Genomic DNA, 15,949 nt, shown 5'->3' on the forward strand with positions numbered 1-15,949 from the left:
CCCAAAGTGCTGGGATTATAGATATGAGCCACCGCATCTGACTTGCAGATTTTAATTCAATAGATTTTAACCCATATAGATAAGTAAAGGTCTATACTGTTTTATATTATTAGAGATTGTGTAGTTCATTTTTATTTTTCATTTTTATTTCTGGTTCCATTTTTAATGTCAGTGTCCTACTCTTTAGCCTCATTTTAAAATGTATATTATTCTCAATTTTATATCATATGATATGAACATTAAGTTGCACTGTTCCCAAAAATAGTAATTCTTACATTTTTTTAATCTCCTTACATGGAGAACTTATACAGATAAAACTGTACTTATAAATTTCTGTTGTAATAAATTTCATGGAAAATTCAGAGTTTCTTTTATTCTCATAAGAAACATTATTAGAAGTCTTTCGTCCATTTTGCAGGTACCAGAGATAATCGTGGGGTGACTGCTAAAACTCTAGTAAATCATATGTAGAAGTGTGTCATAAGTCATATGTATACCACTCAGAGTCCAAGCTCCTAAATTTTTATCTATTTTATTTTTATTGGATGTCTTGCAGTTTTTGAGTTTTGTATATGTTAAATGGGGAAGGATAAAGGAAGTTAAAAGATAATTACTTTGCAGTAATGACTATAAAGAATTCAACAGCATTCCAATGTGTTCTTAATAGATTGCAATATAGAAGCAAGTATGTCAGTCAGTAGTATTATGGATTAAGGACAAAAGAAACGTTCATAGCCGCCTTGTATAAAGTCTTTGTGAAAGTCTTTATTTCTTGCAAGAAAGTGATGTATTATGGTGAGATCAGCAAAGCAGTTTTTAATAGACTGCCTTTTGTTATTCTAACTTCTGAAATAAAATTCATTGTAGTGGTCTTTTACCCATACATCCAGGAATTCAGAGGTTTTGTATCTTTATATTTGTTTTTGTTTTCTCCGTAGCACCAACACCAAAAAGTATAAAGTCACAGAAACTAATTTAGATGATATTGCTTCTTAATTTTAGAGAAAACATAATGCTGCAGGAAAACTGACTTTCCATTTGATAGAATATGTCTTCAATTTTATTATAATTATTTATGTAAATTTATTCCATTTCATTCCATAGATATTTATATGAGCGAATTGATGGCAGAGTCAGAGGAAATCTTCGGCAAGCTGCTATAGATAGATTTAGTAAACCTGATTCAGATAGATTTGTTTTTCTCCTGTGTACCCGAGCTGGTGGGTTGGGCATCAACTTAACTGCAGCTGATACATGTATAATTTTTGATTCTGATTGGAATCCTCAGAATGATCTTCAGGTAAATAATTGCCTTGGCTAACAAGAAATGCATTTTTTAAAAAAGTAAAATTGTGTAACTGTTTTTGATAATCCACATCTTGTATTTTTATCTGGACAAACTAATGTATGTTTCTCTGTAAAATATCTGTGCCAAATAAAATAGGTGAAATTATTTTAATTGTTATGATAAAAACTATCATGACAAAAAATTTTTACTTTTTTATGTGTCTCACTGACTTATAAAATTTGTCTTACTAGCTTATAAAAAGTTATACCTATTTGAGTACAGTAATTTTTGTTTGTTTAGATATGAGGTCTCACTATGTTGCCCAGGCTGGTCTTGAACCCCAGGACTCAAGCATTTCTCCCATCTTGGCCTCCAAAAGTGCTGGGTTTACAGGCATGCATCATCATGCCTGGCCTGATATTCTTATAGTTTAAATAATAATGTGTAAATTTGAGAGAGACCTAAGCTCTAAGAATAACTTATTTGTAATAAAATTAAAATTTCAGAATTTTAATCCTTAAAAATAAATACTCACTTATTCTAATTTTATCTTGTAATCATAATATAGTATGCTTTTTTAATAAAATACTTAAGAAAATGAAGGCACACATATAAGTAATGACTATACTTGGACTACATAGAAATATAGGAATATTACAGTGATTGAAGAGGGTCTAAATTTGCAGAAGGATATGAGAAGAGAACAAAATATAAGAGAAATTATTTTATTATTCATCATTGTCTTAATTGCATTGCAATTCATATTAGTACTTTTTTTTTTTATAAAACTAGTCAAGTGTAGTCGTGAGAAGGGGAAAAGTAGAGTTCAATCTGTAAAAGTGAACAACCCATTAAATAACTACCTGCAGACCAGCCATATTATTTTTTTAAGCAAGCATAAAAACAAATATAATAAATGGTTATTGAGAATCTACATAGCTTAAAACATATTTTAAATTGCTCATTTATGTAACTATATGTAATCTACTTTAAAATATCAAAAGATTATCCAAAATTAATACAATAAGCCAGAGACCAACTCTTTCTGTGGAAGGCTCAATTAGTAAATATTTCAAGCTTTGTGTGCCACATAAGATCTCTGTCACACGTTCTTGTTTGTTTGTCTTAATCCTTTAAAAAGGTAAAAAAGCCATTCTTAGTTAGCAGGCCAGATTTGGTCCACAGGCTGTAGTTTCCCAATTCCTATGTTAAACCCAAATTATAATTGTCTGCCTTTGAAATGCATGTTTGTACTTATAACTGCCTACAGTGGATGTTCTGAAAGTTAATTTATAATAATAAAGTCACTTTATAGAACCTGAATAGAAAGTGGAAAAACTATCCTGAATCTCCCAACTTCTCCCTGTCACTTGTTTTTTCCTATTTGACTGCTAATGTAGATCCAGTCTTTACGGACTAAGATCATATTTGGCCTCTTATACTTCCTCTACACCTAGAGCAAAGTTGCCCATTTACAATCCTGGGTTCCAAATGGCACAGTCCTGGGTTCCAAATGGCACAAAATGGATGTGGATAGAATACAAATGTCAACAAGGGGCATAACATCAGTGCCCCTATATATTTTAAAGCCACATTTTATGATTTAATTTGTCTGAAGATAATGGAAAGGTGATTAGTAATTTGGGAGAAAAACTAGATTCTATAGAATATCTGGAGTCAAGATTTATCATAAAAAGTTTAGGTTTAGTAGGAACTCAGGATAAAATATGAAGCCCTTATGTGATCTCTGATGTCTCCACTTTTAACATGTATGCATATTAATTAGTTTGTCCTTCATTTAAATAAAATTTAGATATCCAGAGTTATTTACCTTGGGTGGTTCCCCCCCCCCCAAAAATGACCCAGCTTAGAAAGAAATCATAGATGGCACAAACAAATGGAAACACATCCCATGTTCATGGATGGGAAGAATTAATATTGTGAAAATGACCACACTGCCAAAAGCATTCTACAAATTCAATGCAATCCCCATCAAAATACCACCATCATTCTTCACAGGTTTAGAAAATACAATTCTAAAATTCATATAGAACCAAAAAAGAACCCGCATAGCCAAAGCAAGACTAAGCCAAAAGAACAAATCTAAAGGCATCACACTACCTGACTTCAAACTATACTATAAGGCCATAGTCATCAAAACAGCATGGTACTGGTATAAAAATAGACACATAGACCAGTGGAACAGAATAGAGAACACAGAAATAAACCCAAGTACTTACAGCCAACTGATCTTCCACAAAGCAAACAAAAACAAAGTGGGGAAAGGACACCCTATTCAACAAATGGTACTGGGATAATTGGCAAGCCACATGTAGGAGAATGAAACTAGATCCTCTTCTCTCACCTTATACAAAAATAACTCAAGATGCATTAAGGACTTAAACCTAAGACCTGAAACTATAAAAATTCTAGAAAATAACATTGGAAAAACCCTTCTAGACACTGGCTTAGGCAAGGATTTCATGACCAAGAACCCAAAAGCAGTTGCAGTAAAAACGAAGATAAATAGCTGGGACTTAATTAAACTAAGGAGCTTTTGCGTGGCAAAAGGAACAGTCAGCAGAGTAAACAGACAACCCACAGAGTGGGAGAAAATCTTCACAATCTATACAACTGACAGAGGACTAGTATCCAGAATCAGAATCTACACAACAAACTCAAATCAGGAAAAAAAAAAAATTCCATCAAAAAGTAGGCTAATTCTCAAAAGAAGATATACAAATGGCCAACAAACATGTGGATGCAGTGAACAGGGAACATGTCTACACTTCTGGTGGGAATATAAACTAGTACAGCCACTATGGAAAAACAGTATGGAGATTCCTTAAAGAACTAAAAGTAGAACTACTATTTGATCCAGCAGTCTTACTACTGGGTATCTACTAAGAGGAAAATAAGTCATTTGAAAAAGATATTTGGACACACATGTTTATAGTGGCACAATTTTTATATATATATATATATATATATAATGTATATGTATATATACATTATATATATATATAATGTAATGTATATGTTATATATGATAGAATACTGCACAGCCATGAAAAACAATGAATTAACAGCATTTGCAGTGACCTGGATGATGTTGGAGACTATTATTCTAAGTGAAGTAACTCAGGAATGGAAAACCAAACATCATGTGTTCTCACTCATAAGTGGGAGCTAAGCTATGAGGACACAAAGCATAAGAATGGTACGATGGACTTTGGGGACTTGGGGAGAAGAGTGGGAGGTGGGCAAGGGATAAATTACTACAAATATGTGCAGTGTATACTGCTCAGGTGATGGTTGCACCAAAATCTCACAAATTACTACTAAAGAACTTACTCATGTAACCAAATACCACCTGTACCCCAATAACTTACAGAAAAAAATTACCCAGCTTAAATAAAATACAATGAAAAGATTGTTGATAATGTAACTGAAAAAAATATAGAAATTTAGGGTTAGACTTTAAAACTTGAGTGGCAGCTCACACCTGTAATCCCAGTACTTTGAGAGGGCAAAGGGGTAGGATCTCTTGAGCCCAGGAGTTCTATTGGGCAACATAGCAAGTCCTCATGTCTAAAAAAAAACAACAACAAAAAACTTGAGTTGCCATCAACTGTAAAACCTGTTCATAGGTTTTGTGTCCCTGCTTAAAAGTATATTGACTACACTTCCATTAAAATATAATAAGGCTGGGTGCAGTGGCTCATGCCTGTAATCCCAACACTTTGGGAGGTCGAGATGGGTGGATCACTTGAGGTCAGGAGTTCGAGACCAGCCTGGCCAACATGGTGAAACCCTGTCTCTACTAAAAATACAAAAATTAGCCACGTGTGGTGGCAGGTGCCTGTAATCCCAGCTACTTGGAAGGCTGAGGCGGGAGAATCACTTGAACCCAGGAGGCGGAGGTTGCAGTGAGCCAAGATCGCACCACTGCACTCCAGCTAGGGCGACAGAGCAAGACTCCGTCAAAAAAAAGAAAAAAAAAAAAAAGTAGTCCTTTGTGAATTTATATTCTTTGATATTTAAGCTTATAAACCTAAATTTTAACTTATTCCTGATTGTGGGATTATTTCTTACTGTGGTAAGCTCTTCCTTAATTTCTAGAAAAAGATTAATTCAATAAAAATGGTCTAAGAATTCTTACATGTATTTATAGACCACACATATAGTTTACTATTAAATGCCTTTTGAGAAAATAAATATGTAACTTTTCATTTTTATAGGCTCAAGCTCGTTGCCACAGAATTGGTCAGAACAAAGCAGTTAAAGTCTACAGACTGGTAACTCGTAACTCATATGAGAGAGAGATGTTTGACCGAGCCAGTTTGAAACTGGGCCTAGATAAAGCTGTGTTACAGAGCATGAGTGGAAGAGAAAGTAATGTTGGTGGTGTATGTATATTTTCTTTTTTACTTGAGGTTTTTGTGTGTTTTTGCATTTAATTTTACCTCCAATAGTGTGTCATTTAGTTTTGGTCCATGCAGAATACTAAACACATTTGTTTTATGCAGGGGGACATTTTCAGGACAGAGCTATGTTTAGTTAATACTTTTGAATCCTTTTCTTTCTGTATAGCTCCAGAGCTTATGAATTCTAAATGTATTTTCAAGATAGAAATTCTTTGCTTTCTTTTTAGGACATTTATATGATGGCATAGCAAAATAGAATTTGTGTTTATATAAACAGTTTTCAAATTTTTTTTAGTTTCACAACTATTAGCATTGGCTTTGTCTTGTTACAAATGATGACATTTTGGCTTTTTTTTCCCTCAAGGTTCTTGTCTAATATCTATCAATAATAGGATCCTAGTACTGGGCTGGGCACATGGCTCATACCTGTAATCTCAGCATTTTAGAAGGCTGAGGTAGGAGGATTGCTTGAGCCTAGGAGTTTGAGACAAGCCTGGGCAACATGGCAAGACCCTGTCTCTATAAAAAATAAAAATTAGCTGGGCATAATGGTGCATGCCTGTAGTCCACATTACTTGGGAAGCTGAGGCGGGAGACTCACTTGAGCCCAGGAGGTCAACTGCAGTGAGCTGTATTTATACCACTGCGCTCTAGCATAGATAACAGAGCAAGACCCTGTCTCAAAAAGAAAAAAAAATAAAGAATCCTAGTATTTAAAAGAACCTTGAAAGATGTTACCCGACCCTTAGGCCTTGTTTTAACCAAAGCCATTCTAGGCAGATGGGTAATTCTTATTTTAAGAGAGCAAAGAAGAGTCAACAACTTCAAGATATTATTTCTGTGAATTCTCTCTCATGCGCATCCCAAACCCAAATGCAGTTTAAGCATGCCTCTTGTGTTCTTTGACATCCTTTAGGGATACTTTCTCATTTTATGAACTTTAAAAAAAACTATTTTTATGGAAGTTAATTTCTCCTTAGATTCAGCAGCTTTCCAAAAAGGAAATAGAAGATCTGCTTCGAAGAGGTGCTTATGGTGCCATTATGGAGGAAGAAGATGAAGGCTCTAAATTCTGTGAAGAGGATATCGATCAGATTTTACTACGTCGTACAAAAACCATTACAATTGAATCAGAAGGACGTGGGTCAACATTTGCCAAGGTAACAGTTAGTGCAATTTTATTAACATAGCAGTGATGTTCTTATCCTAACTACTGAAAAAGTTTATCTCTTACACCAAATGTTTAAACATACTGAATTAGCCAAAAAGCAGTAGGTAATGTATTTTCCTTCATTTTTTTCTGATCCCCTATGTTAATTTCACATGAACTCTTCTGATCCTTGTGAAATATAATAAATGTAATAACTAGAAATAGTTCTAAATATTAGAGTAGAACATATGAAATCAAATTTAGAAACTAAACATCTGTATACCAAAGGCAGAACAAAATATAAGTAATGTAAGAGGTTAAATCATCTTACATCAACTTTCATAATTTAAAGAACCTAAAGGAGAGAAAGAATTTCCAATTTCATTTTAAATACTTACATCTGGCCGGGTGGGGTGGTTCACATCTGTAATCCCAGCACTTTGGGAGGCCGAGGCAGGTGGATACGTGGGGTCAGGAGTATCTAAGTCTTAAGGGGTAAGATGAAATTTGTATTTTGGAAGGAAACATTAATAGCTGTTAGGTGAAAATATTTGTAAAGTTTACTAATTGCCTTTCTATTCCTTTTTTCTTTATTATTATTATTATTTTTTTTTTGAGACAGAGTCTCATTCCGTCGCCCAGGCTGAAGTGCAGTGGCACGATCTCGGCTCACTGCAACCTCCGCCACCATGCCCGGGTAATTTTTGTAATTTTAATAGAGACAGGGTTTTGCCACGTTAGCCAGTCTGGTCTCGAACTTCTGACCTCGGGTGATCCACCCGCCTTGGCCTCCCAAAGTGCTGAGATTACAGGCATGAACCACCATGCCCAGCCATATCCCATTTTTCTTTCTCTCTCTCTCCTTTTTTTTTCCCAAACCAAGACGTGGTAAACTTCTCTCTTCCATTCATGTGAATAGTTTATTATTGCAGTATTCTGTCTCACCTGCACAAATTGCAGAACACTACATACAAGTTTTCTCTTTTCCGTTGAACTTCCTTTCTACATTTCCCTTCTTCTCCATTCCCCTCTCCGCTTTCAATCCAGAAGTCTTTCTTTATCTTTATGGGTAATATTGTGGTATAGCAGGAAGTATAGGTGCTGTACCAAAAGTAATGATACCAGCCTTCAAATGGAAACTCGCTTGCGTTCATTTAGCGGACTAATAAATTCTTGTGTCAGGTATTTTGCTAAATGCCAGGTATACTACAATGAAAGGATTATAGTTGCTGGAAAAAAAAAAAATAAAGTAGGAGATGACTAATTCTGTATGTTCTGAATAAAGAAAGCCTTTGCAAAGAAAAGAACATTCAGCCTAAGTCTTGAGGGAATTGCGAATTTCATTGTTTTACAAAGAGAAAGAAAAAGCCAGCTAAATGAGTCATATGTTGCTAAACTACAAGGAATATTTCAGGAATGTGACATAGGCATGTATGGATACAAGAGATGAATTATGTGGAGATGAAACGGTGAAGGAGTTAGGGAAGTTGAACCCCAATTGTGAAGGGCTTTATGTCCCATTTTGAGGAATTTGAAATTGATCCTAAGGCAGTTAAGCTTTTCAAGTCCTTCAAGCAGAAATTGGACATAATGCAATCTGGTTTAGAAATTTAACTCTAGCAGCAGCATGGAGAACAAGTTGGAAAGGGGAAAGACTAGAAACAAGATTATTTAAGGGGCTTATGTAGGAAATAATGATGGGTGAACCAGGGTCATGAAGACCTACTTGAATCAATAGGAGTTGATGACCAGTTAGAAATTTTTAGAAGGAAGAGTCAGAAATGACTTGAAGACTTTTTGCTTAAGTAGCTAGGAGGGTCATGGTTGTCTTTAAGATAGAGAAGGACATTCATATGGGGAAAAGAAAGTATTGGAGCTGTTGTATTTATTACATTTACAGGATCCAAATGGAGGTGTCTAGGAGAGTTGCCTGGGACACGGATACAGATTTGGAAATTAGTAGAGAATAAATCAGAAAAAAGTAGTTCCTTTTGTTTCCAAAAGGAACATTGCAGAAGTAAAGTATAAGACTGAGAACTAAAACTGGTCATGATTGAGTAGATGTACCCCGGCTCTTTTTTTCCTGGGAAATCTTACTTAGTTTTGATTCCTTTGTTCTGTACTCTTTGTACAGAGATATTTTTCCTTGTATCTGAAATCTAATTAATATCAAAAGGTATTGGTCATGGTTTTTGTCCTTGTTGATTAGGCCAAACATAAAGATACTGTCCTTAAAGTTGTTGTTGTTTTGTTTTGTTTTTAATTAATGAAGGCATATGCAAAGCATTTATTGAGCACATGTGATTCTTGGCTTCCTCATTTAAAATGTTAATGATAATGATCGTGGAAAGTCAGAAAAACAGGGTTTGAATTCTGACTCAATGAGCTGAGTGACCTTGAACAATTAACCTCTTTGAGTCTTTAAAGAGGAGGTCATAATAATCGTACTTGGCCTTTCCCACTTTATTATACAGTGCTATCTAACTTTTATTTTACTTAGAGAATTCAAGTATACTCTTAATGCTTTGAAAATTGAGAAATGCTTAAACATTTAAATATCTACTTTAAATCCTCACACCAGAAAGTAACTATCACATTTGAGAGCTGACAAGGTACCACAATGCTGAGGAGAGTTGAGAGTTTGCTCTAGTTGTTTTATAATTTGTTCATTTACCAAATAATTTGTTCATTCCCATAGTTGTATGGGAATGCTATTAGATACTGGACATTTGCCAAAATGGAACATGATGTAAAGTTAGTAGTATATTAGACTTTTTCCTGGGATCCAAAGACTTCAGCTCTGCCCAACTGTTTTCAACAATTTGAAGAAATAACATAATTCCATTCTGTATTTCTTTGCATTATCAAATAGTGTTTAATAAGGAGCTACATATATAGATCAGGGTCCTTATGAGACTTAGTACATATCCATCAAATAGAACTCATTATTGATAACTTCATTTTCGAGTGATGATATCCCCTAAAACTTGTTTTGAGAGATTTTTATAAGGGCAGCCAGGTGGGTCCTAGAAACAGAAACATTTTTAGTCTGATTTTTAAAAATTTGATAGAGAACAAAATACTTTGAATTGCTTAATTTATGAAGAAATGAAAACCATCTAAACTGTGCTGCAGGTGGACTGCTTATTTGTAAGGGCCTTTAGTTGGCACCTTCTGCCTTTCTACCACTGTCTGTCATAAGAAGATGGATTTTGCAATTTAAAAGTCTTCTCTTGCAAATAATACAGAGGTTTAATGGTGGAAGGAATGCATTTTAAGAAGAAAAATTTAGGGGGGACTAGGATATTACGATTTAGCATTTGTAAGGAGTAGCATCTTATTTCGGTAGGTATAATCGCTTGTCACAATCCTTGAGAATCATGTAAGTCATCTTGTAAATAGGTTACATGTCAGTTAGCAAAAGCCTGTTGGATTATTTAGAAATTTAAAATTGTTTTATTTGTAAATTAAATTCATCATTTGTCTTATAATGAATGTAACAAAAGCTATTTAATTCTGAAATTTAATTTCTTCCAGGTACATTTTTAAAATTATCGATAGTTATATGATAGCAGAATAAAAATTATTATATACTGTAGCATATAATTGTTTTTTAGGTAATCAACCAAAAAAGTAACACACTTTAAAATCTGATTGTGTCCTTTCAATTACTTCATGTTTAATGGTTCCTCATGGTTTTTGGTTTTTTGTTGTTGGGTTTTTTTTTGTTTTTGTTTTTTTTTGAGACAGATCTCACTCTGTCACTCAAGCTGGAGTACAGTGGTGCAATCAACGATTCACTACAGCCTTGACTTCCTGGGCTCAAGTGATCCTCCTGCCTCAGCCTCCCATGTTGCTGGGACCACAGGCACATGGGCACATGCCACCATGCCCAGTTAATTTTTTGATTATTTAATAGAGATGGGAGTCTACTTTGTTGCCCAGGCTGGTCTCAAACTCCTGAGCTCAAGCAGTCCTCCCACCTTACCCTCCCAAAGTGTTGGGATTACAGGCATGAACCACTATGCCCAGCCTTCTTTTCATGTTAAATGTTCTACAGTTCATGTAAAGCAAATACTCATTTACCAGATTGGTTAAATCTCAAGAGGTATGTATCACTGAAGCTGTAGAACAGAATAAAACCCTATGAACTTCATTCAGTAAACTTTTCACTATTCCTGAAAACTGATATGTTTATAACAATGAAGATATTAAAGTATCATATATCCTCAGTTGTGAGAAATTTGTTCTGAAATAGTTAAGGAATTACTTGCATGTAGTTAGATGTCTGTTCCTCATACTCATTTATACCAGTTTGATGAATTGTCATAACATATTTATTTTATATAGCTGATGATAGCTGTGTTGTTTTATCAAACTAGTCTTTGTTCTTTCAAGTTGGATATGAAGGTCAGGACTGGTGGCACACGCCTGTAATTCTAACACTTCGGAAGGCCAAGGCAGGAAGATCACTTGAGGCTGGAAGTTCGAGACCAGCGTAGGCAGCAAAGTGAAACTCCATCTCTACAAAAAATTTAAAAATCAGCCAGGCAAGCTGGCATGAGAGGCTGAGATGGGAGGATTGTTTGAGCCCAAGAGCTAGAGGCTGCAATGAGCCATGATCATACAGCTGCGCTCCAGTCTGGGCAACAGAGTGAGATCTTTTCTCTTAAAAAAAAAAAAAAAAGTTGAATATGAGTTTTTATAATATGTGGTTTCTCATTAAGAGTGTCTCATACTATTTTCTGTTGCCACTGTAACAAATTATCACAAAGCCCACAAGGTTCATGGCTTAAGACAACACAAACTTTTTCTTTTATAGTTCTAGATGTCAGAAGTCTAACATGAGTCTTACAGGGATAAAATCAAGGTGTCAGTAGGGCTAGTTCATTCTGGAAGCTTTAGAGGAGGATCTGTCTCTTATCTCTTCCACTTCCTAAGACTGCCTGCATTCCTTGGCTTATGGCCACAGTACTCCCATCTCTGCTTCTGTTGTGTCATATCCTTTTTCTATTCTAGAGTCAAATCTCCCACTGTCTCACTCTTGTAAGAATATTTATAATTACATTTAGGGCCTACTTGGATAATACAAGCTACCTCTCTGTTTCAAGTTCCTTAACTTAATCATATCTGCAAAGTCCCTTTTGCATATAAGACAAAACTCACAAGGTTCCAGGGATTAGGATGAGATATCTTTAGGGACCATTATTCAGTTTATCACATTCATCAGTTCAAAAAAATACAAAATTAGTTTTTCAGTAGTTTTATAATATTAAAGCTATAGTTTAGAGAAAGCAAAAAAAAAAGGAATTTAAATTCATTAAAACATTTGTTCCCATCATTTCTGTTTAATAAATATGCCAGCAAAATGCATATTTTGAAACACAATATTTAACATTTGCTTTATTTTATGTAAGCATCTTAAAAGCCAAACCTCAAAAGAATACTAGTTGGAATGAATGAATACATTTATTACTTGGTAAGCAATAACATGAACAGAATCTGAAGTTCAGCAAGAGGCATTTAGCCTTTTAATTTTTGGTGTTTTAGACTTTTTTTTTTTTTTTTTTTTCTGAGACAGATTCTTGTTTTCTCACCAGCCTGGAGTGCAGTGGTGCAATCATGGCCCAATGTAGCTTGACCTCTCAACCTCCTGGGGTCAAGTGACCCACCCACCTCAGCCTCCCAAGTAGCTGGGACTACAGGTGTGCACCACCACACCAGGCTAACTTTAAAAGAAATTATTACAGAGATGGAGTCTCACTATGTTGCCCAGGCTGGTCTCGAACTCGTGGGCTCAAGTGATCCTCCTGCCTTGGCCTCCCAAAGTGTTGGGATTTACAGGTGTGAACCACCATGCCTGCCCTGGATGTTTTATAAAGTTTAAGTGACAAATACAGACAGTATTCAACAGTTATCAACTTATGCTAAACTTGTTTCATCACCACCTCCCACTTTTTCATAGTTTTGAAGCAAATCCCAGATATCACCACCTTTACATGTTTCCATATGTATCATTAAAAATAAAGACTTTTAAAACATAACTACAATACTATTACCACATTTAAAAATAAAATAAAACATAATTCCTTGGTATTAATTACCTAGTGCTTAAACTGACAGTTATCTTGAATGTCAAAAAATGGCTTGTTTGCTTTTAACACTTTTATCTTTTTAATGTGGGATTTTTCTGGGTCGTTTAAATTTTATCAAGACTTTTTTTTAATTAAGATTTTTACCTTTTGTTTGTATCTCTGATAATTGGGCGTTATCTTAAAACCATTTACCTCTATTCTCCTTTGAAAATCATTTTATGCGACCATATTCTTCTATTTATTTTTATAAAAATTGACATGCATTTTTCAGGCCCTTAACACATTGTGTATGTCCAATGCTTCTTTCACTTTTATAAAGCATTTTGATGACATTTTTTGATGAGGCCTATTTACAGTGATTTAAGTTGTAAATAATGGTTATTAGACCACAAGTTACAGAGTTGAAGTGTTATCTTTAAAGTTTCTTCCAACTAAAAGATTTTATAATTTCCACAGTATTTACGAAAATAAATCACTTGTATTTTCTTCTTTTGCTCCTCAATATTTTCTTAAATTTTTACTATAGTTAATGCAATGTTTCTCTGGTAGAGTTTTTCTTTTTTGTGTGTTTTTAGGAAAAGAGTTTTTAAAATGACAATGATTTATTTTCCTTTATTTCCCATATCCTGTGTTATATTTCCTTTAGGAGATATATCTATCTGAAAATGTGATGAAAATAAACTAGAAATAGACCCGAAAATTAACTCTGTAGTGCAGGCAGATTTGGAAATTCTTGTTCTCTAACCTAATTTCTTAATGATCTTGTAGTGTTTTTAGAAACCATACCTCCATTCTGTGTAGCCTCCTTACCAGAAAGATTCAGTCCTTACTTACCAAAAGTATAAGAGTTAACCAACAGTAATAATTTAATTCTGCTCCTAAACTTCAGCCTGTTTGCATTAAGCCTTTACCTTAAGCAGACGCAGTGCTATGTTTCAGACCACTGAATTTGAAACACCCTTTGATGTATGAGTATGTGGAATCCAAATTCTATCCATAGTAAATGTGAGGAGATAATGTTTTAAGTGTACTTGTGATAGATTTTTTCCTCTACAACTGCCATTATGTATTTCAGGCGAGTTTTGTGGCATCTGGAAACCGGACAGATATTTCTTTAGATGATCCCAACTTCTGGCAAAAATGGGCTAAAAAGGCAGAAATAGATATAGAGGCCATCAGTGGCAGAGTAAGTATTTTTATCCCTCTAAAATAAACTTGCTTTTGGGATACTTTGGCAATAGTATTGTAATATTTTAAGGTGTTCAATTATGCAGTTACTAAAATAAATTTCTGCATATATAAATTGAAGTAGGGTAGCAGAATGAACTGAGTGAGGTACTCCTTCAATTTAATATCTGTTATCTCCCATGATGGGTTATCCTACAGGGAAAGTTTACCTTTTGGATATAATTTACATTCTTAAAATTATAATATGTTTAAAAAATTTTTTTAATGTCTTCAAATCATGGGTTACATTTATTTTCTCTTTAATGTTTTCTTAGTGTCAGAACCCATTCATGATGATCTAGTAAAATGTAAATAAAAGGAGAAAAAAAGAGTCAAGAAAGTGGCATTTTTAAAACTGTTTGTCTTACGACTTCTCTTGAGCTAAGAAAAAGCCAAAATGCTAAAATTGACTTTATGGAACTGATAATAGTAGCATAACTGCTTATTTACTAAGACACACTTGTCTAATAATTGCATAGAAATCAATGTTTTTGAGTCTTACCAGTTATCAAAATAACAGTTAGATGATTAAAGGAATTTTATATTAAGCACTGATGCATTGGATCTTTTTTGATAGGTAGCCTTTTAAAATGTAAATCTTTACAATTAGGAGTAACACCACTACCATGCGTAATTATTATTGCTGAATGCATTTTGGAAATATATGCAATTCTGTGTGAAACAAGTAACCATGAAAAGGTAATTAAAAAAAAAATTATTGGCATATAGCATGTTCATATGCCTAAACAAGTAGTGGGGTCTGTAAAACACTGTAAAAGTTCATAAGTGAGTTTAGTGAATTAACTGGATAGAAGATAAATATGCCATTGAGCCTTCCTAAATATCAGTACTAACAGAAGTAGAAAAATATAATGCAATAGGATATCTACTTCACAGTAGAAAAAAAAAGATATAGAACACTTAAGAATATACCTAAAGAAAGCTGCGTTTGATTTCTGTAAAGTGAAATTTGGTTGGGAGATGTGTCTATTGGGAATATTTTAAGCATTTTAACAGTTCGTTTGTAAACATAGAAATTGTAATGTATAGATGTAATGCAATGCAAATCAGAATGTTAAACAATTTTTTCTTATAACTAGACAAAATAATTTTAAATTTTTATTGGAAGAATATTTAATGCACTCTTAGGAATCTGTCCTACAGCAGTAAGCATACATGTACAATGATAATATAGTACAATGATATTCATTGCAACATTTTTTGTTATAGCAAAAATTTAGAAACTAAATTTTCTATACGGGAGCAATGGTACATTCATACTGTCTAATGCAATAATTAAAAATAATTTTAAAATAATAAGAATGGACATTCTTATGCACCATCTACTGTGGACTAACAGCTCCAAGACAGAGAAAGAGAGAGATGCAGAATGATACTTACGATATGATCTCTATTTGTGATTTTTCAGCAGTATATATTGATAATTACATCCTGGTGGGTCAGAAAGTAGTAAACAAATATATAAGATAATTTAAGGAGTGAGGAAAATAAAGCAGTAAGATGGTAGAGAATGCTGGAGAGGTAGAATTACACTAGGTAAAGTGATGAAGGGAGGTCACTGCAAAAGGATTATCTGCACTGAAACTTGAGTGATGAGAAAGAGCCAATACACTGTAATGTCAGGAAAAGCTTTGAGGCAGAGGGAATGGCAATGAGATACTGGTGGAAAGAAGCTTGTGTATTCTAGAAGCAGAAATACATTATGGCAGAATGTGAAGAGTTAGTGAGCATGGTGGTAATA

General features: G+C 34.1%; 1 protein-coding gene across 7 annotated transcripts in view; it reads left to right on the plus strand.

Annotated features, from left to right (window-relative positions):
- The window catches only part of CHD9 (chromodomain helicase DNA binding protein 9), a 274,510-nt gene that overhangs the window by 195,708 nt on the left and 62,853 nt on the right, over nucleotides 1-15,949 (plus strand). For all 7 annotated transcript variants that reach the window (XM_025370142.1, XM_025370141.1, XM_025370138.1 and 4 more), the window contains 4 exons: nucleotides 1,105-1,300; nucleotides 5,530-5,697; nucleotides 6,696-6,875; nucleotides 14,036-14,146. In XM_025370142.1, the coding sequence (XP_025225927.1) occupies nucleotides 1,105-1,300; nucleotides 5,530-5,697; nucleotides 6,696-6,875; nucleotides 14,036-14,146 (655 nt within the window). The remainder of the gene's footprint in view (nucleotides 1-1,104; nucleotides 1,301-5,529; nucleotides 5,698-6,695; nucleotides 6,876-14,035; nucleotides 14,147-15,949) is intronic.

Source organism: Theropithecus gelada, chromosome 20 (genome assembly GCF_003255815.1).
Source record: "Theropithecus gelada isolate Dixy chromosome 20, Tgel_1.0, whole genome shotgun sequence".
Taxonomy (NCBI): domain Eukaryota; kingdom Metazoa; phylum Chordata; class Mammalia; order Primates; family Cercopithecidae; genus Theropithecus; species Theropithecus gelada.